At 39.7% G+C, this 26,936-nt stretch overlaps 1 protein-coding gene across 3 annotated transcripts in view; it reads left to right on the top strand.

The window, feature by feature from the left end:
• The window catches only part of LHFPL3 (lipoma HMGIC fusion partner-like 3), a 461,462-nt gene that overhangs the window by 297,384 nt on the left and 137,142 nt on the right, over window positions 1–26,936 (top strand). For all 3 annotated transcript variants that reach the window (XM_006774897.2, XM_006774899.2, XM_006774898.2), the window contains exon 2: window positions 23,775–24,011. In XM_006774897.2, the coding sequence (XP_006774960.1) occupies window positions 23,775–24,011 (237 nt within the window). The remainder of the gene's footprint in view (window positions 1–23,774; window positions 24,012–26,936) is intronic.

The following is a 26,936-nucleotide window of genomic DNA, read 5'->3' as shown; positions in this document are numbered from 1 at the left end:
CTTTTTAGTTTCTCTTTCTGTGAGTTCATTGTTAGTGTTTTAAAAAGCTTGGAAATGTTCCTTCCTCTTGAATTTTTTTAGTCTGAGGAGGATAGGTTTTAGTTCTTCTTTGAATGTTTGGTAAAACTCCCCTGTAAAGCCAACTGGCCCAGGGGCTTTTGTTAATGACTGCTTCAATTTCCTGCATAGTTATAAGCTTAGTCCGATTTTTTTATTCTTCCTGATTGAGTTTTGGAAGGTTGTATTTTTCTAGGTATATGTCCATTTCTTCTAGGTTGATCAGTTTGTTGGAATAGAGTTGTTCATAGTTGTTGTTGTTTTTTACAATACTTTGTATTTCTGTGGGGTCTGTTGTTATTTCACTTCTTTCATTTCTGATTATGTTTATTTGGGTCCTCTCTCTTTGCTTCTGGTGAGCCTGGTTAGAAGTTCATCAATCTTGTTTATCCTTTCAAAGAACTAACTCTTGGTTTTATTGATCTTTTGTATCATTTGTTTGTTTGTTTATTTTTGTTTAGTTTGTTTTTTGGTCTCTATATCATTTTTTTAAAATTTTGTTTTATTGCTGTATGTCATTTATTTTTGCTCTGATCTTTATTATTTCCTTCCTTCTGCTCACTCTGGGCTTTTCTTGTTGCTCTCTTTCTAATTCTGTAAGTTGTAGAGTTAGATAATTTATTACGTTTTTCTTGTGTGTGTGTGGTTTTTTTTTTTTTTTTGAGGTAGGGCTGTAATGCTATGAACTTCCCTCTCAGGACTGCTTTCACTGTGTCCCGTAGATTTTGGGTTATTGTGTTTTCATTGTCATTTGTTTCCAGGATGTTTATTTCTTCTTTGATCTCTTTGGTAACCCAATCATTGTTTAATAACACACTATTTAGCCTCCAAGTGTTTTAATTTTTTTGATTGTTTTTATTGTAGTTTATTTCTAACTAGAGGCCTGGTGCACAAAATTCATGCATGGGTAGGGTCTATAGGCCAGCGATCAGGGCCGATCTGTGGAGCAACTGTCAGGGCGATCAGGGGCCCCCACTTGCACCCGCCTTGGCCTGGCTTTGCCTGCTCACCTGCTCCACCATCCTGCCACAGTCCCACTCTCATCAGAGCCTATCGGGGTGGCAGCGCCTCCACTGCCGCCTGCTGCCAGCACCACATTGCTGACGCTCACTGTGTTCCACACACCCCCTGGTGGTCAGCACACATCTAATTCCTGATCAGTTGAACTCCCTACTGTGGGGACAATTTGCATATTAGCCTTTTATTATATAGGATATTATGCCATTGTGACCTGAGATGATTTCAGTCTTCTTGAATTTGAAGAGATTTTGCCTGTTTCCCAATATGTAGTCTATCTTTGAAAATGTACCATGTGCACTTGAGAAGAATGTATATTCTGTAGCTTTGGGGTGAAATGTTCTGAAGATGTCGATTGAATCTATCTGATCTAGTGAGTTGTTTAGGATTGCTGTTTCTTTGCTGATTTTTTGTCTAGAGGATTTATCCAGTGATGTCAATGGGGTATTAAAATCCCCAACTATGATTGTATTGCTATCTATCTCTCCCTGTATATCTTCCAGAAGTTTCTTTATGTACTTAGGTGCTCCTGCATTGGGTGCAGATGTGTTTACCAGAGTTACAGCCTCTTTTATATCAATCTCTTTAGTATTATGAAGTGGCCTTCCTTATCTCTTGTTATGGCCTTCACTTTGAGGTCTCTTTTGTCAGATATAAGTATTACTATCAGAGCTTTTTTTTTTCTTTCATTTCCATTTGCCTGAAAATATTTTCTATCCCTTCACTTTCAGTCTGTGTGAATCCCTTGTTCTGAGGTGGGTCTCTTGTAGAAAGCATATATATGGGTCATGTTTTCTTTTCCATTTAGCCACTCTATATCTTTTGATTGGAGCATTTAGTCCATTTACGTTTAAGGTTATTATTGATAAGTACTTGTTTGTAGCCAGAAATCTGTATTTTTTTTGTGTGTGAACCAGTATCACCACCAATAAATTCAATTTAAAAATAAATAAAAATAAAAATGGGCACAGGGCTCAAATAGACATTTCTCCAAAGAAGATATACCGTTGGCCAATAAGCACATGAATGTATGTTCAATATCACTAGTTATTAGGGAAATGTAAAATAAAACCACAATATCACCTCCCACCCATTAGGATGGCTACTATTAAAAAACACACACATTGAAAATAAGCATTGGAGAGGATGTGGAGAAATTGCAATCTTTGTACATGGCTGAGAGGAAGGTAAATGGTACAGAGCCCCTGTGGAAAATGGTATCTTTTCACACACACACACAAAATATTCAACATAGAATTACTATATGATCCAGCAGTTCTACATCTGTACCAAAAAGAAAGGGGAGGGGGACAAAAGAAAGCAGAGAGTCAAACAGATATTTGTACCCCAATGTTCATGGCAGCACAATTCACAAAAGGTTGAAGCAACCCAGGTGTCCACTGATGGGTGAATACATAAACAAAATATGGTATACATACGATGGAATATTATTCAGCCTTAGAAAAGAAGGAAGTTTTCACACAAATTACAATATGGATGATCCTTGAAGACATTATGCTTAGTGAAATAAACCAGTCACAAAAGAACAAATAGTGTACAATTCATCTTATATTACATGTGAGGACCATGTGGGATCTACAGGCTACGGAGATGCACTAAGGGCTGCCCTGCATCCGCTGTTGCCATCAACATGCCATACCACCATTTCATTTTCTCCTCTCCATTCCCAGTATTGGCTCAAAGAGAGTACTTGTCCTTTCTGGTTTTTTGGCTTTTCCCTTAGCCTACCTGAGGTTCCCATGATTGCTCCACCCACCCAACCCCCTTGGCCAGTGCCCAGATGGGTGCAGCCACTAGGTTCATGAGGGCTACAGGCAGGGTCTTCACTCTTTTTAGCTCATTGGCCATGAATCTCTCCCTCTCCTGATTTCACCAGCATGAAGTGGTCTGCACTCCTTCCATGAGGTGGGGAGTATACGTGACCCCCTTTATGACAAATCCTGCAAGCGCTATTAATTCATCTATTCTTTGTCCATTGGTTGACCATAAAAGTTGAAAAATGTCTGAATAGCCTTTACATGAATATGACCTGCAAATGTGCGCTTGTCTTGTGTCATGTGGTGTGTTTGATTATAGTACCTTCCTCTATGAGTGACTTAAAGAATATTTTTAGCATTGAGGTTTATGGATTCACTTTTATTACATTTCATCAGTTGTTTAAAATCATGCCATATTTTAGTTTGTAGTTGTGAGTTTCCTAGTTTTAATTGCCTTTTTGCCTTGCATTATTTGACTTTATAATATCCTCTATTTTTTCCCATTTATATTTTCTATTCTGTCAAATCCTTTTTTTTCTAGTCCCTCCCTCCCATTATACAGTCTGTACCAATTTGCCTCCAGGTCTGCTGAACATTCAGTAACTGGGAATCTCTCGTTACCGCTCTCCTGGTTTGGACATACTGTTTCAGTATCCCATGCCTTCCTCTTTCTTTGTTTACACTCTCACTTTTCTGGAGTATGTCCTCCAGTATCTCCTAAGAATAGATGTGTGGGTAGTAAAATTTGAATCATGTGGTCTGTGTCTGTACTCTTCTCCCACTTGATGAAAAATTTATATAACATTCTGGACTGCAAATTCTTTTTCCTTAGAATTTTTAAGGAACTGCTGTATTGTTTTCAAGCATCCAGTGTTGCTGATAAGCCTGGTGTCAGTCTTGTGCTTGTCCTTTTTTACATGACCTTTTTTCTCTCTAGAAGCTGTTAGCATTACTTTCTTATCTTTGACATTCTACAAGTTTACACTGATGTGCTGTCTAGTTTTACGCATCCTGCTCAGCATTTAGTGAGTTTTCTCAATCCACAAATCACATCTTTCAGCTTTGGGAAATTCTCTATTTCTGATATCTTCGTTTTGTTCTTTCTCTTTGTGGCATTCTGTTCTTTCTCTTGCAGTGGTTCTCAACCTTCTGGCCCTTTAAATACAGCTCCTCATGTTGTGACCCAACCATAAAATTATTTTCGTTGCTACTTCATAACTGTAATGTTGCTACTGTTATGAATCATAATGTAGATATCTGATATGCAGGATGGTCTTAGGCGACCCCTGTGAAAGAGTTGTTCGACCGCCAAAGGGGTTGTGACCCACAGGTTGAGAACCGCCGCTTTAGAGGATATTAATAAGAAGTTTCTGGGTATATCAAGGGGGAGTGGTAGGATTGTGTTTTGTTTTCTTTTCTAATTCTGTTCTTTTCCTTACAATACTTTTTATACCTTTAGTGTCATTTTTTGTCTATTCTCATGTCATAGGCTTTCCTGAAATGTCTACTAATCCTTAATTTTCCATTCACAATTCAGAATGAGGCAAAAACAAGCTCATTATGAAACTGCATATATGAGTAAGGCTTACTAACTGGTAGACTTCACTTTAGGATGAGCAGATAGTAAGCTGGCCTTCAGACTAAGCAACAAAAATACCCAAACAGGCCCTAACCGGTTTGGTTCAGTGGGTAGAGCATCAGCCTGCAGACTCAAGGGTCCCAGGTTCGATTCTGGTCAAGGGCATGTACCTTGGTTGTGGGCACATCCCCAGTAGGGAGTGTGCAGGAGGCAGCTGATCGATGTTTCTCTCTCATCAATGTTTCTAGCTCACTATCCCTCTCCCTTCCTCTCTGTAAAAAATCAATAAAGTATATTTTTTAAAAATACCCAAACAGGAGGCTTTCTTCTCTTGAAAACCAGTTTGAATGCGGGCTGACTTGTTCTTCCCAAAGAGTTGTTTTGTTTTGGGGTGTTTTAGAGGAGATTCCCTGTTTTGCCTTTGACACAAACTCCTGACTGGTGAGCATTATGCACCTGGGAAGGGAGTAGGGTCACTGTTCCATATAGACACCTTCAACTAAACCGTGTTTTCTACTTCATATCTCATCCCCAATCCTACCTGGCTCATCTAGTGTCCAGAGGTAGGGTCTCTCCTCTGCCCGTGCTCCTTCATCTCATATTCCAAGCTGTGGCCTCTTCCAACTTGTTTGATCATTTACTGCTCCTCCGTCTGCTTCCATGCTTCAGTATAATTCTGGTAGGTCTCAGCTGCCAATATCAACGCTCCCCTCCCATCTACTCTCCTGTTTATTGTAGGATTCTATCTTTATTCCTATATAGTCAATGTAATTAGAGTCTCAGAACATTAAACAAACATGTCATCAGTCTGCTATCTGGAAAGGAAACTTTGTTCTAAAGAATTTGATATAAAGAACCCTCCTTTCCATTTTTTCTAGATCTTTTTATTTAATTTGTAATATTTATTTAATTTCCAAGCACTTTTTCTGGTCATCTTTTTATTGTTGACTTCTGGTCTTTTCAAATCAAGATGTAGCTTCTAAATCCCAACTTTGATGAATTTATTTAGGCTCTTCATCACCAAATTGATGTTTGTAAGTGCTCTATAGGTTCAAATTATCTGTTCTGTTTGTAGAGTAAAAATTCTATAAATGTCAATTAACTTGACCTTGTTGGTTATGTTATTCAATCCCTTTAGTTTGTTTTATTTTTAGACTTCTTATCTGTCAAGCTCCAAAAGAAGCTTATTAAAACCTTCCACTGTGGTTTAGCATTTTCTCCTCAAATTTTTAGCAACTTTTGCCTTATGTCTGTGTCTGCTATGTTTGTACATAACCTTGTATACAAAGGCCTATGGCTGTGTTTCTCTGGGCATTGTCTTCAGCACTATGTTATATTCTTTGTCTCATTAAATGCTTTTGACTTTGAATTCTGCTACTCCTGCTTTCTTTGTTCGCATTAACTAGGTTTACCTTTGCACATATCTTTATTTTAATCTTGATTTGTCACTTTATTTTAACTGTGATTGTTGGTAGCCCATTGTTGGATTTTTGTCTAACTGACTATGATAATGTAATTTGATAGGGAGATGCAGACTTTAGGTATTTATTATGACAACTGATATTCTTTATGTTACTCCTTCCATTTATTTCATGTTTAATATTTAACATGCTTCATGTTCCTTTTTCCCTCTTCTTCCTTTTCTTCATAAGTGCTTCTCAGTTTTCCCCCACCTTAGGTGGCCAGGATGATGGAGGGGGCTGCAGTTGGGTATTTCCCTTCTCCCAGTTGGTTAGGCTCTGGTAAAACCATTTCCCTTGGCAGGCCTGGTTAAGAACAGATGCTCTGGTGTATTTAAAAACGACTCCTTTTCCCCTCCCCCTGCTGGAAGCAAGAGCAGATTTTTCTCCCACCTTCACTCTGAGGACCTGGCAGAGCTCCAGGAAGTAAAACTCACAGAAGTGTGGGGGCCACCCTAGGACTGCCTTCCTCTGGAGAGTTTAACTCTCAGACTTGTCCTACTGAGCCTCCAGCAACTCGTCAATTACAGTTTAGGTTTTCCTACCCCAGTACTGGTTCCCCCGCAGGTTTATGGCTTGTGGGTTTCTGCTCCACTGAGTTGTGAGCCTCTCTCTGTACCCACCTCTCTGTCTCTCCAATTTGGGGGCAGCAGTTTGCCCAGTAACCTTACTTCCCTGACAGAGCTAAGGAGAGTTGCTGATTTTTTATAGCTTGTTCAACATTTTACTTATAGATAGGAAAGAGTAGTGACTTCCTCACATGACAAACAGGAAACTAGAAGTCCTGGCTCCTTAATTTTCTGGCTTGGTCAGTTCTCTGCTCTCCAGAAAAATTTTCTCCCTTTTTAAAAAAATTATTTCTCCATATATTCCTTTTCCTCTTCTCAGAGCTGTTAACATTTATATTTTTTAAATATGTTTTTATTAGTTTTAGAGAGGAAGGAAGAGGGAGAAAGAGAGAAATTGATGAGAGAAATATCAATTGGCTGCCTCTTGCACACCCCCTACTGGGGATCAAGCCCACAACTCAGGGAATGTGTTCTGACTAGTAATTGAACCAGCAACCTTTTGGTTCATGGGACGCCGCTCAGCCAACTGAGCCACACCGGATATTTTAAGTTTCTAACCAGCAGATCTCTTGTTTTTTCCCCCCCTCATATCCTTGGGATTTTATTTTTTTGTGCCATTTTTTCTACCAGGTCTTCCAAACTACTATTTCAGTTCTCAGCAACAACCATCTGCTTCAGTTGTTTGTTCTTTTTAATTGAGGCTTATGTTCAGCTATAGGAAGTCTTGTATGTGCTAACTGCGTCTTTTCAAAAAGCATCAATACTCTCTTAGCATCCTCGCCCACTTCCTTCTTCAGTTTTATGGCTCTAGGAGCCCCCAGTCCAGTTCAGCTCTTTTTCCCTTGGGTCTCTGATGCCCCTTAAACAAATTGTAAATTTTTTTTGCCACTCATGGTTTATTGACCTTCAGCACCCATTCAACCAGAACTTTGAGATTCCCCAGGCCATGATGTTGAGCATGAAAACATAGGCTATGTCAATTCATAAGAAATTGTGCTGAGGTAGGAAGGATACCTCTCCAGGAAAAAGCAGCAGTCCTCTGCCCGTAAGGAACTCAAAGCAGCCCAACCTACAGAAATATTTCTCCTCTAACCCATGAGGCCTGAAAGTTTCTCCCAGAAGCATAGGCAGCCCATACAAACAGTCTTCTGCTTGTCTGTCCCCTTCAAGGAGTAGTAAATATGGAGTCTTCACCCCAAAATAATTGATTATGTATAGACCTACAGACTAACTCTGTTTCATGGTTCTAGTAACTACTCAACATTATCAGACCAAAGATACTGGTCATTACCTCAAAAAATCCAGGATATCAACTGCTGCCAGCCAGTGAGAACCACTGGCAGGTGAACCAGACAGGGATATCAGTCATAGACAGACATCAACAAGGGCACTGCTACACAGTGCCTAGTTCTGGCCTGTGACTCAGCATCCCGAAGACCACTGGGTAAGAGGATCACCAGCACCTCCGTACATTGTCAGAGCTAGACCAGTTGGGCCAGAGGAGCAGTATTCTCAATTTCCTGACCATTAAGGTCTCATATGTACGTAAGACAGTTGGTATAAACTATATAGATAGCTCTTGCTCCAGGTTGAGGTAGAGTGCATCCCAGAACCACATTGTTTGAGGAGGTATGAACTTAGGGTATGTGCGTTAGGGTAGCAAAAGTTGTAAGGATTAACCATTCAATGGGAGTCAGTTTTCAGGTTGGGGTAGAGCATATCTTACAAAATGCTCTATGATGGCCTCCTCATTTTTTAAACTTCAATTATATGGGTGGTGTTTGTCTCATTGATGAAATATCAATGGTCATCATTGATTTTAATATCATTTTAGGTTATATGGCCCAACCACAATTCTCATTCTTGGTAACATCCTTAGAAAACAACAATTGGCTAACTTGAGTAGCTTCAATTGTGAGACTCCAGAGGAGAAGAGGGGTGATAACTATAAGATCTGATGCCCAGTTAGACTAATATATGATGCTGACCAGTATCCTGGTCCCTCAGTGCATGCTGATGAGAAAACAAAAAGAAGCCTTATATCTTTATTCGAAATTAAATACCCAACATTCAACATCCCAGGCATGCCAGAAGAGAAGTTGCATTATCACTCAACCACATCTAAAACGCTACCTCTGTCAAACCCAGTATATGAATGTGCTTGGAAACAGATGGATGGAGACCCAAGTTCATGCTCCATTAGACTTAATCCATTCCAGAGCTCACCATTTTCCCAGGGTACATAGTACTCAGTCAGGGAAGCGCCAGAAGCTTAGAGTTTCTAACCATTCACTGAAAAATATATTCTGTCAAATTCAGGATTGTGTCAGCCTGAGATAAATAAAATAAATATCCCCAGCCCCTGTGCCCCAGGTGAGGAAACTTCACCTGCAAAATTTGGACCCTGTAGGAACCAAAAAATGCACTGGCCAAAAACCAAATGAGAATAATCTATAATGTTGCAGTAATTGGTATCATGGGAAGACCAGTGTGCAATAGTCACATGTAGCTGGAACCTCAGGGAACCTCAGTGAACTTACGGATTTAACCATCCCTGAAAGAGGTCCTCCAGGCTCCACAAGGAGGATGCTCCTTCTCCTCCACTGACCCATGAGGAATTTGGGATACAGAGCTATCTTTTCTATTTTCTCTAGCACTTTTTTAAAAATATGTTTTTATTGATTTCAGAGAGGAAGAGAGAGATAGAAACATCAATGATAAGAGAGAATCATTGATCAGCTGCCTCCTATACATACCCTATTGGGGATGGAGCCTGCAACGCGTGCATGTGCCCTTGACTAAAATTGAACCCAGGACCCTTCAGTCCACAGGCCGACGCTCTATCCACTGAGCCAAACCAGTTAGGGCTCTAGTACTTTTTCATTATCTTTCTGAATACTGGCTCCATTATGGTGAGTTCTCCATTGGTTGCATCTGTATGACTGAAAACACTTCCTGTGGGATTTAAGGATCCAATGTGCCTGCCCCCCACACACACACACACACATACCTAGTGCAGGAATGAAGATGTATAAAAGAAGAAAAGATGAGATTTGAGGGGACATATTCAGTCATGATACTACTAGCCAAACCAAGCAAGAGTAATCTAAAATCATGAAATGATACTTAATTCCCAAAATAGTGATGGAGAAGTCCAGAGGGACATCAGAGAGGACATCAAAAACCTGTAATTCGGAAATAAATAAAAGGTGAGAGGGGAACGGAGTCTGAGTGCCTAGAACTCTTCCCCTCGCTTCCAAGGCCCAGCCAGCATGGAGGGCCGGTAGGAACAACCAAACACTCATCATCATGTAGAAAGACCCAAGAGCGAGGTTTTCGTCAGCTTTTACAGTCCACAGATTACTCAGGTCCCTAGGCACCATTCTAAAATCTGATACTGAAAAAAGATATGAAGTATTCTCATCCCAAATACGGTAATGGTAAATCATTTTTTTTGTTATTTGGACTCTTTCAAGGAAACATAACTTTCACTCTGGAAATAATCAATATTTACTATGCTTCCAGTAGAAGAGATGAATAACATACCACACTATTGATGATAGAAGGAGCATAAGTTTGAATCTTATTGGAATATAAAAGAGACATTCCCAACCCCCTCAGCTTGAGACTATAGGCTAAGTTCACCTTCCTTTTGCTGGAATTATTACCTTTTGAAAAATCCCTCTTGCCCGCCCTGGTAATTTTAAGTTTTGTGTATTTCTATTTTAATACTGGTTACCTTCCTCTTCTTTTTTTTTTTAAATATATTTTATTGAGTTTTTACAGAGAGGAAAGGAGAGAGATAGAGAGTTAGAAACGTCGATGAGAGAGAAACATCGACCAGCTGCCTCCTGCACACTCCCCACTGGGGATGTGCCCGCCATCCAGGTACATGCCCTTGACCAGAATCGAACCCAGGCCCTTTCAGTCCGCAGGCCGACGCTCTATCCACTGAGCCAAACCGGTTTCGGCTACCTTCCTATTCTTAATAGTTAGATGTATATCTAGATTTTAATATTTATATGCTATAATTTAAAAATCATGACCACACATACTGTTTTACCTTCCTCCTCCAACTCTCAGTCCTCTGTGCCCCAGTGCTCTTTCAACTCCTGGATCTGATTGAAAGAATAATGGTTCAGGACTAAAAATCTTTAATTTTCCCTTTCAGTGAACTTTTTGAAATCCCAAAGCATTACACTCAGTAGCCTATGTTTGCGGGGGTTTTTTCCCTCACTTGATTAGTCATTACAGCAGATAAACTGGGTACTTTTTAGGTTACAAGTCCATTGAGGGAAGGAATTAGCCTTGTCTTGATCACCACTATCTCCAGACCTGGGACATAAGTAATAGTTGCCTGACTGAAAAGGCTATTGGATATGTAAAAGGGCTTCATTTTTGGCCATACAAAAAATGGCATCTCTTAAGACTCATCAGATGCTGACAGCAACTCCCTTAACTAGGAATGTATTACTTTAAAGTTCAACAACAAAAATCAATGAAGTTTCTGCATTTTAGTTAATTGAGATTTTGTTACCAGTTATTTCTAGAGATGTCAATTTGACACTCAGAATGCCAATACTTTGAGATAAGTTGGCCCATTTCTTAATGTTCATGGGAATCCTTATATTGTTCCACCACAAGACCATTTCTTTTTTAAAATTGTTTTATTGTTTAAAGTATTACAAAGGGTGTTATATTTTTTCTTCCTTTGACCTTCCCCTAGCCTCCCATACCCCCCAGTGTCTTGTGTCCACTGGTTATGCTTATATGCATGCATACAAGTCCTTCGGTTGATCTCTTACCCCGCCCCACCCCCCACCCCCAAAAAAGACCATTTCTTAATAATGGCCTTCTAGCCATATACTGCAACACAAATATTTTTACATTTTTTTTCCAACCTGCTTTAACCTTAATTATTGACTCTAATTAAGTCAAGACTGGTCTTTTGTCAGATTATCTATATCAGTCTCACCAGTTGTTAGGTGAATATGTCTTTATTGGTGTTTTAATTTTACTGTGAGAGGAAAGGTCTGTAGTTTCCTGAAATAGTAAAAGTTAAGCTCTATAATTTTACAATGGTTAAGGGATATAACCGCAGTCAAACAATCCAAGGTGTCAATCCTGGTACCTAATTTACTAACTGTGACATTCTTCAGGTTTCTTAAGCTCTCTATTCTTATTTCAACTTATATAAAATAGGAGTAATAATAGCACCTACTTTATAGAGTTGGAATGAGGTTTAAAGGAGTTGATTCCTATAAGAGAATGCCTGGCACAAGTGCTCAATAATGTTAGCTATTATTTTTACATAATCAAAATATTTTAAAAAATAAAGGCACTGCTAGTTGTTACTACAATGTCCCTGACAAATTTTTTATTTTTCTTTAACATTTGCTCAAACTAAAAATCTCACTGGGGATTCTGGACTCTCAGACACCTAATTGATGACTCTGGCTTTATATAAAAATAATACCATTAGTGTTCATGGATCAGCATTGATAACATGGGAATAATGGATAAGAATTGAGGTATTGAGCTCCTCCTACACATTAGACCCATAACAAACTCCACCTACATGCAACTACACCTGGACCTTTGAATATGTTGCCTATCTTTGTGAAGATAGGTTTGAAGGTTGAGCCCAGAGATTGAGTGCATCAGTACCTAAATGTAAGGGTCACAACCCAGATGCAATCTTATTCAAATTTCCAAGTGTGACAAATGGCAAAAGCATTAGGAAACTTAGCACTGTCATTCTGCAGATAGCAGAGATATTCACATTGATCACCCACATTTTGAGGAATGAAGACAGTAAAGTTTTCCTAACAGCCTCTACAGGACTGGGGTTGTTGCGGTGGCCTTGTTTACTGTGGTTTGGATGGGTTCAGGAAAATAGCATGCTGTTTGGGAGAATTAGCAATGCTGAAAGGGAGAAAGTTGGGACTAGCAAGATTGACCTTACACTGAGTCACTAATGGGAATAGCCAGTACTCAGTCCCAACGTGTTCCAAAGTTAGGCTTGATTCAAGCTGGAGGCAATATTCAGGTCGGAGAGGTGAGCAAGCAGTGAATTGGGTCCTGCAGCAAGAAGGCCCCAAGTCATAACCTTTATGGACATTGCTTGCTTTGGTCAAGGTGATCCAGCCTTCGCATATGATTCAAGCTTGCCTTTAAGGGTTTAAGAGAAAAAATGTTACACAGTCAAAACCAGGAAAGATAGCAGGCTCCAGACAAGCAGGCTAAAAATAATACCAAATGTTGGTCCCATCCTGGCCAATGTGGTTCAATTGGTTGAGCATCATCCTGTGCTGTATACCTACGGGTCACTGGTTCAATCCACAGCGTCTCTCTCTCTCTCTCTCTCTCTCTCTCTCTCTCTCTCTCTCTTTCTCCCTTCCTTTTATCACTCTCAAAAAAAAATCAATAAAAACATATTAAAAAGAAAATGTTAGTCCCAACATGAAACTGTAAAGCTAAGCAGGAAACCAAGAGAGAACCATGTCACAAGCTGAGAAAACCCGGCAGAGGTCCATGGAGAACCAAACTTGGGAAGCACAAGCACTCAGTGTTTATGCCACACAGGAGATCTCCAACTGACTTATTCCCCTTGATCTGGGCTGTTTTAACTACAAATCAGAAATAAGGAACAAGATTATATAACACGCTACTTTTGTGTAACATTATGTGGTATGCAAAATATTGCTTCCTCCCCAAAAGATGTCTACACCCTAATCCCTGGAACCTGTGGATGTGTTAAATTACAAAACAAAGAGGAATTACATTTGCAACTGCACTTAAGTTGGGTGATCATTTTTATCTTGTGATGGGGAGATTGTCCTGGATTATCTGAGTTGACTCAGTCCAATCACACAAATCCTTAAAAATAAAAGGAGAAGAGGCAAAAGAGAGGGTCAGAGATGTGGTATGTGAAAAGGACTAGACTCCTTGCAGACTTTGGAAGAAGGAAAAGGGTCATTAGCCAAAGAATGCAGGCAGCCTCTAGAAACTGGAAAAGGCAAAGAAATGGATTAACACTAGAGCCTCCATGAAGGAATACAATCCTACCAACACCTTGATTTTAGCCCAATGAGCCCCATATCAGCATTCTGATCTTAGAACAATGAGATAATAAGTTTGTGTTGTTTTAAGCCACTAAGTTTGTAGTGATTCATTAGAGTAGCAATAGAAAATGAATATACATTACAAATGAGGAAATGTCTAATCTAGATTGTGTTTGACTCTAGAATCAACAAAATTACAATTTTTCCCAAATGATATTTCTTTTATATATAAAAATCAGCTTCTCTTTGAAGACTACAACAATACCTTGATGAGGGAGAGCACACAGTGTTGTAGGCTGGATAATGTGTGTTCATCTTTTTATCCCCTAGAGCTGGGCTCATATAAAAATAGGGCCCAGGACCAAGGCCCAGATCATGGCTGCTCTAGACCAGCGGTCGCCAATCTTTCGGACCTCATGGACCACCAGAGTCTAGTAGACTGTTCTTAATTTCCATTCAGAAGTTTTAAGTTCTCATGGTCATATATTGGTCTCCAACAAGAATTAATATCCCCTACTCTGGGTGAACATGCAACTGGGATTCTGGATTCAAATAGTGATAAAACAAAACACAGACAAACCTTAAAGAAGCAAAGAAATTCTTCAGTGAAACATTTGGACAAGTATACTGTCCTATCACTGTATTAAATGTTTCTAACTAAGCATTTCATCAGTAATTTATATGAGCACCACCCCAGAATTTAAAATGCTTTAGATCAGCAAAGTACTCTAATTCCATCAGCATACCCAGGCCTCAGGTATAAGAGTGGTAAATAAATTACAATAGATTTTTGTTTTAATACCAAGAAGGAACCTGGGCCATGGTTAAAGGATGAAAGTACAGAGCCTCAAGGGGAGGAAGGATCCCTAACGCAAAGAGCAAAAGCCCAAGCTCCCTGCTCAGTTTCTAGAACCTTCCCCACAGCTACTCTAGTGCCCAAGTTCAAAACTAACATACCTTCTGGGCATTTCACTGACAAGTTAAGACTGGGTTAAGTTTCATGTTAACCAAGGGAAGGCATTGTTCTTCAGGCATTATTCTTCAAATGTCATATTGGTCGAGGTTTTATCTATAACATTTTGGCTACTGCTTTTAGAATTTGAAGTTGAAAGATGTGTGGAAATCTTTTGACAGAACGTTTAACACGCTGACTTCTCTCGCCATCTCTTGAACTGGATTTTGTCCTATACCTTTTTTTGATAACTACTGACAGTTCCAATTTGGTTTCTCTGGGAGCAGTTTCTTGTAGCAGCATTCTCAATAAAAATATAAATTACTGGAAAATTTCACCATAGATTGGTCATAGCCTAACATATCTCAAATTATTTTCCCAAGTCTGAATAAATTTTTTCAAGGAGCAGCAAAGAGAATGGAAGTCTGAAAAAACAAACATTTAAGGGAAATCTGATGAGGGCAGGGAGCAAGAAATTTAAAAACTCAAATAATGGTCTTTTTCTTTAGTAGTTTTTGTTTTAAATGTAATAAATCAGGCCCTGGAGTCCATGTAACCTTGATCTTATGTATCCAAGGGACGAGATGATCGGATGGAGGGAATAACACTGACGAGGAGCACACTACGCATAAGGAACAGTCAACCCTGAAGGTTTGCTATCCAGGGCCCCATGGTGCTGTGCTGCCCTTTTCATTGCAGTGGAAAATAATTCAGTGCCTCGTCCAGATCATGTCTGTCCTGAATTATATTATAAGCTCTCCCTGCAAGAGATTGACAGCACTCCATACCTTATGCAACTTTTCTTTAAACTAAATGAGGACTAGAACTGAGGCAGAGGGATAGATAGATAAAGATAGATGATGATAGATAGATAGATAGATAGATAGATGATAGATAATGAGCCAAATTGTGGGAAAGTATAACCGGGAGCCTATTAAACATGTGCAAATATGGCATCTGATGCCTCCTTGAAAGTAAGGCCCTTCCTTATGAAGGATGGTTGGAGAAGCACTCTTTTCTTGAACTTGGTTCCACTCTAATATTTTTAGTGTACTATGTAGTTTTTCCATGTGTTTTCTTTGAACAGTTTTTGCCATTTGAAGTTTCTAAAGCATTAAAATGTTACTTCAAAGGCATAAAATTAAAAGTGAGCAGCCTGGGTAAAAGAAAACTGTGCTACCATCATTGGTGCCAAATTCTGTTTCAGGAAAGAGTCTGGAATGGGCACCCTATTTCTGGGGTCTAGCAGGCTGGGGAGAGCTCATCATCTGAGGAGGAATTCAGTGGCTCCTAAAGCCACCCCTTCAATTGAGAAATTAAATGCTGACAAATTGGCTTGAGGTTCCAACTTTGTCTAACTCTAGCCAACAGCGACTTTCCCTGAGTCCCATGGTGAGTCAGAGTGGAGAGCAAGTGAAAATGTTACCTAAGTCAAGGGCTCACCTGCAAGTTTCAGACATGTTTGTGACCTACCAGCACTTTCAGTGGTATGTTTATTGAATTGTTCATTAAAACACTGTCTTTTGAAAGAAATAAATCTTCACAAAACTTAAATAGAACCTAATTGATTCATGAATGACATGAATTTTTACCTTAAGCAGGAATTACTTATTCTACATACTAGAGGCCCAGTGCACGATTTCGTGCATGGGTGGGGTCTGGCCAGCCCACCCTGATCGGGGCCAATCAGGCCAGGCCAGCTGGGGGGAGGGGCCAAAGGCAGTTGGCTGGTTGGCCCCTCCCACAATCAGGGTAGGGGGGGCCAATTGGGGGCAGGGCCAGCCAGGGGAAGGGGCCTTTATAGCCAACTTAAAATATCAATCCAGAAGATAGGGATGATTTTCTTGTGACATGTGTATAAAACTAAATTATATATATTTATGCAGTAAAACTTCATTAATTCCCATCCCACACATTTAGAGTTAGTAATTACTCTAATGTTCTTGGCACTACATATATGATAAAATTATAATTAGGTGAAATACTAACGTAAACAAAAGAAATATTTATACATACAAAAGCTATCAGCTTCTGTTATTTTAAGTAATAGCTCTTACACTCAAAGAATAAATGTCTAACTTATAAACAATATGTTAAGCACTGCCACGACTCTGAGTGAGTGTTCTTAGAACTAAAACTACTTTAGAGTGATTATAGCAAGCGTCACTATTATTGATAAATAAAAGATAATAGCATGGATGGTGTTAAAACCATAGATTCTAAAGCTAGACTGCCTGAATTCAAATCCTGGTTCTACTGTTTTGGGGCTTTGTATGACCTTGAGCCACTATTTGATCATCTTCCTCATCTGAACAAAAGAAAATAATGTTGGGGTTGGTGGAAAGCAATGAATGACAGCCCTCTGTTCCCCCTCTGCAATGGCCTAAATACTTATGTCCCCCCAAAATTAGTAGGTTGAAACATTAATCCCAGTAATAGGAGCTGGAGCCTTTGGGAGGTAATTAGGTAATGCGTGTGGAGCCCTCAGGAGTGAGATTAGTGCCCTTATACAAAGAGGCCAGAGAGTCAGCTGGCTCTTTCCACCATGTGAGGTTAGGACAAGAAGTCAGCCTTCTATACAACCTAGAAGAGGGTGCCCCACTGGAATGGACAATGCTGGTACTCTGATCTCAGACTTCCAGCCTCCCAAGCTCTCAACCAGATGAGAGAGAGAAGAGCTGGTAGATGGAAACCAAAATATCCCCTTTATTACGAGAAAGGCTGAAGAATATGGATCTGGGTTTCTTAGCCAAAAGGGCTTCCTAATCTGCACCCCCGGAAGTTGGCATACTTATCTTCCTACTCCCCAGGCAGCACTGGAAACCCAAGCCCAGGCTGTATAAAATCTGCCTCACAGGGGAGTGGAACATAGGTTCCCACAAACAGCTCCTGAGCTAAAGGAAGGAAGGGGCTCAGCTGGTACCCCAGTTCCTCTCCACCAGATATTCCTTGGGGAACTCACCCCATCTCCATGGAGAGGAATAAGGGATGAGATAAAGGGTCAAGGGTATTTCAGGAACAATCCCTCTTTGTGAAAACTAGAGGAGCCAGGAAGAAGTATTCTCATGTTGCCCTTCGCTTCGTGTGAGAATTAAATGAGATTGTGCGTGGGTGGTGCACCCCATTCATGGTGAGTATTATTGTCCTTGTCAAGATGTCAATGAATTTTATTAGATCTGAGACATATATCAAAGGCCGGCTAGTAGCATTCTAGAGATCAGAACTGCATTGTATTTTTAAGTTCTAAATTCTGATTTGTATTATATTTGGCTATTAACCCTCAAAGTTTGAGCAAATTAGCAAGTGAGGTTTACAATTGAATGCTTTTCCTTGTGTCTGGTATCCTATCTAATAATAGACAAACGCGGTAATTGACCGTACCTTCGCTACGCCTCTCGTTGGCTAGTCAGCAAGATATGCAAATTAACCTCCAACAAAGATGGCGGTTAATTTGCATACGTAGGCGAAGGCTTTGAAGGCGGCTCTGGCCAGAGCGAAGGCCTGGGTCCTGGGTGCCGGAGGAAAACCGGTGCCGGCAGCCAGGGGAAGGGAGGCCTATTGCATGAATCTTTTCGTGCAACAGGCCTCTAGTCATTCTGTAAAAGGGAGTTCTCTGCAGTGGGTGAAACCTGTGCTCGGGGTGCAGAGCTTGCTCTGCACAGGTACAGATGCCTTTGCTCAGGCAGTTAGGGCTGACTGGGCAGAGTAGCAACACTCTAATTATCACACACAACTTTCTAATTCTTCCCTTTGAGACCCCAGTGTTTATTTACACATTAAAGCCCCCCCCCAACCCCCGTGCACGACCACCATCCCTTTCTAAGGTATGTTGTATCTTTTGTATTATGGCCCCATGTTAAATGCCCATAATATGATACTGGGTTTAAAATCAGAATTTATCAGGAGACCATTTGTTTTCTCCACTGGACTCTAAACCACAGCAAGTCATGTCCTGGCTTGTCTAGTGACTCAGTTTTCCAGAGGTAAACTGAGGTATGAATATAATACCTTTTCCAAACATATAAATACCATACATAGCTCAAGTTTGCTGGCCATGTGCTAATGAAGAAGCTGTAGGAATGGTTCTTGTGTCCCCTTTCTCAGGTGTTTAGAGTGAGAGTCCTCCTGTGCACATGCCCCCTCCACAGCCTGGCAGCTATGAGGGCATCAGTGTCTTCTGTGACTGTTGCCTGAATAACTGTTAGTTAAGTGGGTGCAGGTTCATTTTGTTCACCAAGCTCCCTTTGAGTGTTTCAGCAGCATGGGGCAGTTTATCACGCTCTTTGTGCAACAGGGCATAGACTTTTTAAAGAATGAATTTAGATTTTGTCTTCCCGTCCAAAAAATAAGCAGTTCTCAGGCTCCCAGCGTTAACAGTCCTGATTAGGACAGTTGGACCAGCAAAATCAGGAGACCCAAGTGACCCAAACCACAGGTCACTTTTTCTTTTTTCTAAATACATTTTATTGATTTTCTTTTACAGAGAGGAAGGGAGAGGGATAGAGAGTTAGAAACATCGATGGGAGAGAAACATCGACCAGCTGCCTCCTGCACACCCCCTATTGGGGATGTGCCCGCAACCAAGGTACATGCCCTTGACTGGAATCGAGCCTGGGACCCTTCAGTCCAAAGGCCGACGCTCAATCCACTGAGCCAAACCGGTCAGGGCTCCCCCTGTTGCTTTTTTCATCTGCTTCTTTTTTTTTTTAGAAAGACCCAATTAAAAGCATCTGTGGATTTTTCTAAGGCTATTTTCTTCACAGAGCTTACATTCAGCTCTTTTGGGCGGGGGAGGGGGATTAAAAAACAAATCCCAGAGCAATTAGTGGCCCTGGGGAACCACTAGCTGTTTGTGTGCTATTTGGTGAGAACCTATTGTGGACATCAATCTCTACACAGAGGTTCCCTTCAGCATGCAAATGCTTCCTAATCATTTGGGATGTGCTTTAAAATTGTGATCACAACCATGCCCTCACAAGGATGCCTTTATTATGTATTTTAGATTAGAAGACGTCATGAAATCATACAGTAAGGACACGGTTTTCTTTTCATCCTTCTTCTCTGCTCACCTCCAACTTGGCTCTCGTTTCTCTTTAACATTCAAGAATGTCCCTCTGATATACTTGCAGAAAACCTGCTGCTGAGATGAAGGAATATATATAGCTGCACGTAAGGTAGTCATTTCCTAGGTGACATTCTAATAAGAAACCCAATTTTGGATAATAGCCCAATTGGAACTAATTCTCCAGTATCCCTCGTGGTCAAGAAATAGCATGTCCAAATTCATCAAACGTTCCAGTGCTTTGTATAGTCTACTGTTTAGTGTAACTATGGTGTTACATCTCACAGGATGAATAATTTGTAAAGAATTAGAAGCAATTAATTATAAAGCCAAGAGGAATAGTATTTAATATTTTATTGACTGAGACATTAGCCTAGGTCTTGCAGGTACTTCTTAGTCAGGATTAGGAACAGCTGTTTGTTTTCAGTGGCTATACAAATTGTACAGGTTAATAAGGTTCTGGCTAATCGAATGCCAGAAAACAGAATTTATTATAGCATTCAAGCATTAGTGCAGAGCATAATAATACCTTTCCAAAGAAACCAACAGAGCCTAAGCTATTTTAATGGCTTAAATTAATCTTAAACACACTATAACTTTCAGGGGCCTCAGCCTTTCAAAAATAAAGCACAATAGCCAAGTAGGAGAAGTTTGAATAGGGGAAGGAAGAAAATGTATATTTTGATAATACATTGTCAGAAAATAAAATGTGTTTTAGCTATCTAGAAACACAGCTTTTAAAAGGATAGGATTTATTTATTTAAAAATTGGATTTTAATCAGAGATGTCACTTACGTTTTTTTAAAAATATATTTTATTGATTTTTTTACAGAGAGGAAGGGAGAGGGATAGAGAGTTAGAAACATCTATGAGAGAGAAACATGGATCAGCTGCCTCCTGCACACCCCGTACTGGGGATGTGCCTGCAACCAAGGTATATGCCCTTGACCGGAATCGAACCTGGGATTTGTCAGTCCACAGGCCAACGCTCTAGCCACTGAGCCAAACTGGTCAGGGCATGTTTTGAACACTTTTTAATGCAATTGTTTTATTTTTCAGTTCCTTATTATATAAGCATTGAGATTTTCCAAACATATAAATTATAAAAATATGATATCTGTCACTTTAAGAGCAGGCAAACAAAAAGGGAGCAAAGAGTCCAACACATATTCCAGTGCCTTGTGGACAGAAGGACACCTGGAGTTCACGGCTGCTGGGGGCGGGGGAGAGGCCTTACCCTGGGTTCGGTTTCCCTGGGAGACCAAACCCTGACCTTGTTAGCCCAGTTCTTACATTAAGATTTCTCTGAACAGCCAACACCCTTAGACTATGGAAAATAACAACTTCATTTTTAAAATTCTAATTTTACAACAACATAAAACTAAGCACAATTGTATTTATGTCTTTTTTTTTCAGATTCTTCACTTAAAATACACTTTGAAGATAGGGAACAAAGAATTGCCATTGTTCTGTAGTTTTAGTTTCAGAGTGCTAATTCTGCCTCTGTTCTTTTTATCCCAATTTCTAAGTTTCCATAAATGGAAACTTCTAATAGAGTCAGTCTACCCTGAGTGCAAAAGAAGATGTCTTTGAGAAAAGATGTCTTTGTTGAGGTCACCATTCCACAAACATCCTGTTCCAGTGAACTTGTCCTGTGAAGTCCAATAATTTGCCTAAACTAGTCAATGGAGATTTCTATTACTAAAGCTATCAGTCATTCTCCAAGGGATTCATAAAAGAAAAATATTTGATTTTTTTCTTTATAAGAAACTAATTTTCTCGTAGACAAAATTATTTAATATGTAAAAAAGCATTTAGAATATTTTTTAAGTATTCCAAGGAGCATAGCATCTTTAGAGGTGATTTTTCTGAACCATGGTTTGGATTCAAAGATCTTCTGTGTCTTCTCAAATAAAATGAATTTTTGCTCATGAATGCCACATATTTTTTAAATACATACATCGTTATTGCTAGACAATGCCTTAGAGAGAATGTTGGTATAGAGTGCTGAGAGATTCAAAGAGAACAGGAATTTGAAAATATTTTATATCATTAACTTCACTTTTTTCTAATTATTCTTCTTCCAAGTACTTATAATCTGCTGTCTAGTCATAACAAAATTGTCTCTGTAATTAGACCTTTTATAGTTTTTCTGACCTTGAGTAGCTGTGATATTGACTTCTATAAACTATATTTAGAGTATACCATCTAACCATTATAATTCATCTATTCATTCATTCACTCCCCCATTCAAAAGTATTTTAAAGCCAACTATGTATAAGGTGCTATGAATATGATGACTGACCAAAGACTCTTTGCTCAGAAAGCTTATAGTCTATTAATTGAGATAATATTTGCAAATAAATAACAAATATAAAAAGTAACAGGATTCTAAGGTAGGTACAGTCAACAGCTATGGGAGTTCAAAGATGGGCAATTGCGATATTGTGATTTATAATAAGAAACATGTATTTGGTCTTCTCCCACTGTTCCTGGCACAGAGCTGCTAAAAGATGTTTCTTGCTATGTGAATAAGGTGACTTTAGGAACTCACCTAAGGATGGGGGTGGGTTGTCAGGAGAACCAACATGGGATTAGAGGGTTGGAACTTTTAGTCCCATCCCCTTGTCCTCTTTGGAGCGGGAAGAGGCTGGAGGTTGAATCGATCCCCAATGGCCAGTGTCTTAACCAATCATGCCTGGGAAGCCTCCATAGAAGCCCCAAAGGAAGGAGTTGGGAGAGCTTCCGGATTGGTGAGCATGTGGAGGTGCTGGAAGTGGTGCACCAGGACAAGGCATGGAGGCTCTGCTTCTTTTCCCTACCCTGCCCTACACATCCGTTCTGGCTGTTTCTGAGTTAAATAGATACTTTGGTAATAAACCAGTAATCTAGTAAGTAAAATGCTTCCCTGAGTTCTGTGAGCTGCTCTAGTAAATTAACGGAACATGAGAAAGGGATCCTGGGAACCTCTGATTTATATAGCCAGTGAGTCAGAAGTACTGACCTAGATTTCCCATTGGCATCCTGCGTTGGTGGGGTCATTGGAACCTACAGTTTGTAGCCAGTTATCAGAACACAGGTAATAATCGGGGATTGAGACTGGCATGTGAAGGAGGGAGCAGTCCCGTGACCTGTGGAATCTGGTGCTATCTCTAGGTAGATAGTGTCAGAATTGAGTTGAATTGTGGGACATCCAGTCGGAGTCTAGGTACTGTTTGTTGAGGTGGTTGGGAAACCCCACAGACACTCTAAAGAATACAAGTATTATCCTTAAATTTCTGAATTCCCATAAAACTCAGTGGTGCCACACCATGTTGCAGTGCTTTTCAGCCTTTTAAAAAATGAAATAGAACAGAGAGTAGGATAGACAATATCAGAGTAAATTGCATGTGGAAACTACAGTTTCAAGAAACTTTTCTGTGTGTGTGTTTCAAAGATCACAACATAAAATTATATTTTGCTGTGACTCAAAGTCAATATACCCTCTGGCATTGTCCATGGTATCCTAGTCCCTTATCTGTCACAGCTCTTCAAAGCCAGCATTGAATTATCCTTCTGTGGTGTTATGATTTCTTCTACATATGATTCCCATTTACAGTGGAAGCCTTATACAAATAAGCACCAAAATTCGATATTTTTTGTATTTTCTTATAGATCAAAATCCCTTCACTTCTCTCAGAATGCCTGGGCTCGCTCTGAAGTGCGTTCCTACAGCTCCTACAGGGCGCTGGGCTGCTTTTTTAAAAAAACTTATCTTTATTGTTGAAAGTATTACAGAGGTCCCCCTTTTATGTATATACTCTTTTTTATTGATTTCAGAGAGGAAGGGAAAGGGAGAAAGGGATAGAAACATCAATGATGAGAGAGAATCATTGATCGGCTACCTAATGCACAAGCCCTACTAGGGATTAAGCCTGCAACCTGGGAATCCAACCATGACCTCCTGGTTCAAAGGTCAACGCTCAACCACTGAACCATGCCAGTTGGGCCAGATGTCCCCTTTGGAGGTGGCGAGGGGCTGCTTTTAAGTTAAAGTAAGGGGCGGGGGAATATCCATCCCAGGTAGGATGCTAAAATAAAATGTAGCTGGTGTGGCTCAATGGGTAGAGCGTCGGCTTGCAGACTGAAGAGTCCCAGGTTCGATTTCGGTCAAGGGCACATTTAAAATGTGTGGTTTTTTTTTTTAATTTATGTTAACTCCTTTCGTTTTCTTTTTGTTTCTGCCCTCTCTCTCAGCGGCCTGCCTTGTGCTTGGCTGTATGATCTTCCCTGATGGCTGGGACTCAGAAGAAGTAAAACGGATGTGTGGAGAAAAGACAGACAAGTACACCCTCGGGGCTTGCTCTGTCCGCTGGGCATACATCCTGGCTATTATTGGGATCCTGGATGCCCTGATCCTCTCGTTTCTGGCATTTGTACTTGGGAACCGACAAGACAGCTTGATGGCTGAGGAACTGAAGGCTGAAAACAAAGGTAAGATTGCTTTGGGGAGCTCTTACCTGGACGTCTAACCACAAAAACAATACTTTCTATTATTTCCTATCAAGTATCAGTGCTTCCCCTGTGGGTCTAATTTGCTGCATCTTTTAATGCTATCTAGTTTTCCCCCGACTCAACTCAAGAAGTTTCCACAATTAAAATATTATATTTTTTACATTTACCTTTCTGAGGCTCTCTGAGTCCACTATTATTATTTAAATACATTTCTTTTCCAGTTTCTTCTCTTCCTGAGTTAATGGCTATGAATAGCACTTTTTTTTTGTCTATTTGACTAAACTGTTCACAATCACTTTATTTGAATTCAGACTCATTCTCTCAGTGAAGAGTAGTGATACTGGCCCCCAAGTTACAGTTAGATATTTAAGTAATTACCTAATTAGCTGAATTTTAAATGTGTTATCTGGATAATCAAAAGTCCTCAGATTTCTCTCAAAAATAAAATACCTTCTGAAACACAAGGAAACTAGGATGTAAAACAGGACACTGACTAGTGAATGATAGAGAAGCATTACAGTAGGCCAATAAGGTATCATCAACTCGTTATTCAAGATGAATCTTTTAATTTTCTTTCCAGATTTCTAAACCAATTTCTTGGGATAGAATTTACTGTCTCTGTATAGACTTAGATTCATGTAACTGTTTTCTATTTATATTATCTTTAACTTTAATACTTTAAACTTATATCAGTACCTTCAATTGAGTGCCTCCTTCTGGCTTTTATTTCTAATTGGAAACGAAATCCATCCTTGAATTATGAAATTTAGCTCATTTCAAATAGTTGCTGGCATCAGAGACTCTTCACTGCTTCAACAAGCCTCAAGCATATATTAGTGTAGCACGTAGGCCATCACTGTTTATGCTTACAAACTACGAACTATGAGGGGAGAAAATTGAGAAGTCTGGGAGAGCAGCAAGGTTCATCCACAAATCCTTTATCTCCCTGATTTATAGACAGAACACATATTAGTGTACTTGGTTCTGTCAAAAATATTCTAAACACAAAAATAACCTTTTCACCAGCAAGTTACTTCTTAAAAATTCAACTTCTTAAAAATGCAACTACTTTCAAAGTAAAAAAAGGATAATACGAAGTTAAGTATTATACTGTATAAAGCATGTAACAGATTTAACGTGCTCTCGTGTGTGCTCATGAATTTGGGGACCTTCTCTGTTATCTTTGGACTTGTTGGATGTACACGGGCTCCGTCCAGTAATGTCACTTCAAAGTTAATAAGGACAGCTCAATATCCAAGTAAGTTACCTTGCCCTAGAAAATGAGTTAAAGAAAACACCACTTTGGTCCACATACTCTTGCTCTCCACCACTGCCCAGTAATGTACCAGAATGCTCTTTACTCACTGCACAACTCAAAGTTATACTGAGAACCTTTAACTTTCCGGATATCCTTTGACCACAAATTAGGAGAAGAAATTTCAAAAAAAGAGAAACAGGACGATTTTTACTTAGCGATTGGGAAGTCTAACTCCTGCCCACATGTACCAGTGACAACAATTCTGAATTCATGCTTTAGATAGGAGCAGCTGGCGTTATAGGAAAACACTCACCAGTTTCCAGAAGGGGTCTTTACTTCTGGATGACTCCGGTAAATGTTGAGGTCTGATCCTTTCTGTTTAGCTTTTCATCACAGAAAGCATCATGTTCCATTCAATGATATATTGGAAACACTTTAGTAAAAGGGTGGAGGGAAAAGAAAATTAAGAGGCCAATGTAAGGCTTGGGGACAGTGTATGATTTTCCTGTGTTCATCGTCTTCTCCATTGTGCGGGTCACATTTGCATGTATGTGTAGTTTATTCCATTTGGTTCTGAAGGACTAAAACCAGTAGCGGTATCAAATCAGATTTAATAAAGTAGCAGAGAGTATCAGGCCACACTGGTGAAGCACTCAATTGTTCCAGACTTTTATTTCACAACTAGAATTCCTTTACCTGGAACTCTGTGAGATACCAGTAGCTCTACTCTGCAGGCAGCTCAGATCTTTGTACAATAGGCTCTGTATGCAGTGAGACCAGAATTCTAAGCCTTGTAGAAAATCAAACATGCATGTGTCTGAGAAATGGTGTAAGATTTATAGTTGCTGTGCAAAGTAGCGTTTATTATTTGGTTTTATTTAAACGCTTGTTCCATGTTGAAACTTCCAAAGTTAGATTGCTTGAGGGAAGACCAATCAGTGATTTTGCATGTTTTTGCATGAACATAGTTTCACTAAACAGTAATTTTATGGCTTTCAAGTGCATGCAATAACCCAAACTAAATACCATTAATATTCTATAGATTATAAGGGAGGAAAGAGCCGACAAGATAAGAATAATTTGTAATTATGAAATTGATTATAAATGGGTGTGTTTACGATTTGCGTGGTTATAGTAATATAACTTTTAACTTATTAAAACATTCTTTTTCACTATTAATTTTTTCTGATAAAACTACAAAGATATCCCTTGGTCATCAAGGCCTCTTTTGGGTTCCAAGGCAATGCAATGAGACAGAGGCAAATTGAACTCACAAAGTTTGATAAGAGTTTTGTAACTCCATCATGCCTTCTGGTGTCATGGAAGCAAATAACACCATATCTCAAGCCTTGCCGCAAAAGAGTAAAACATCGTGCATTCTTATATACATTATATCACCGTACACTCTGTAATATCTTTTATAGTCTTCCAGTTTTATGGTCTGTTGATCATCCTAGCAACTTATCCTATATAATAAAAGAGTAATATGCAAATAGACCAAATGGTGGAACGATCGTTGGGCGGGAGGCAGGGCCGGTGAGCAGGCGGTGCCAGGCCAGCCAAGGCACATGCCAGAGGGCAGAGGGAGGGGATGGCGATGGGGGGGGTAGCAACCAGAAATATTAAAATTTTTCTTCTAATTAGTT

Source organism: Myotis davidii, unplaced genomic scaffold, assembly GCF_000327345.1.
Source record: "Myotis davidii unplaced genomic scaffold, ASM32734v1 scaffold125, whole genome shotgun sequence".
Lineage (NCBI taxonomy): Eukaryota > Metazoa > Chordata > Mammalia > Chiroptera > Vespertilionidae > Myotis > Myotis davidii.
The sequence above is the reverse complement of the archived record's forward strand: the minus strand, read 5'-3'. Positions and strand labels throughout refer to the sequence as shown.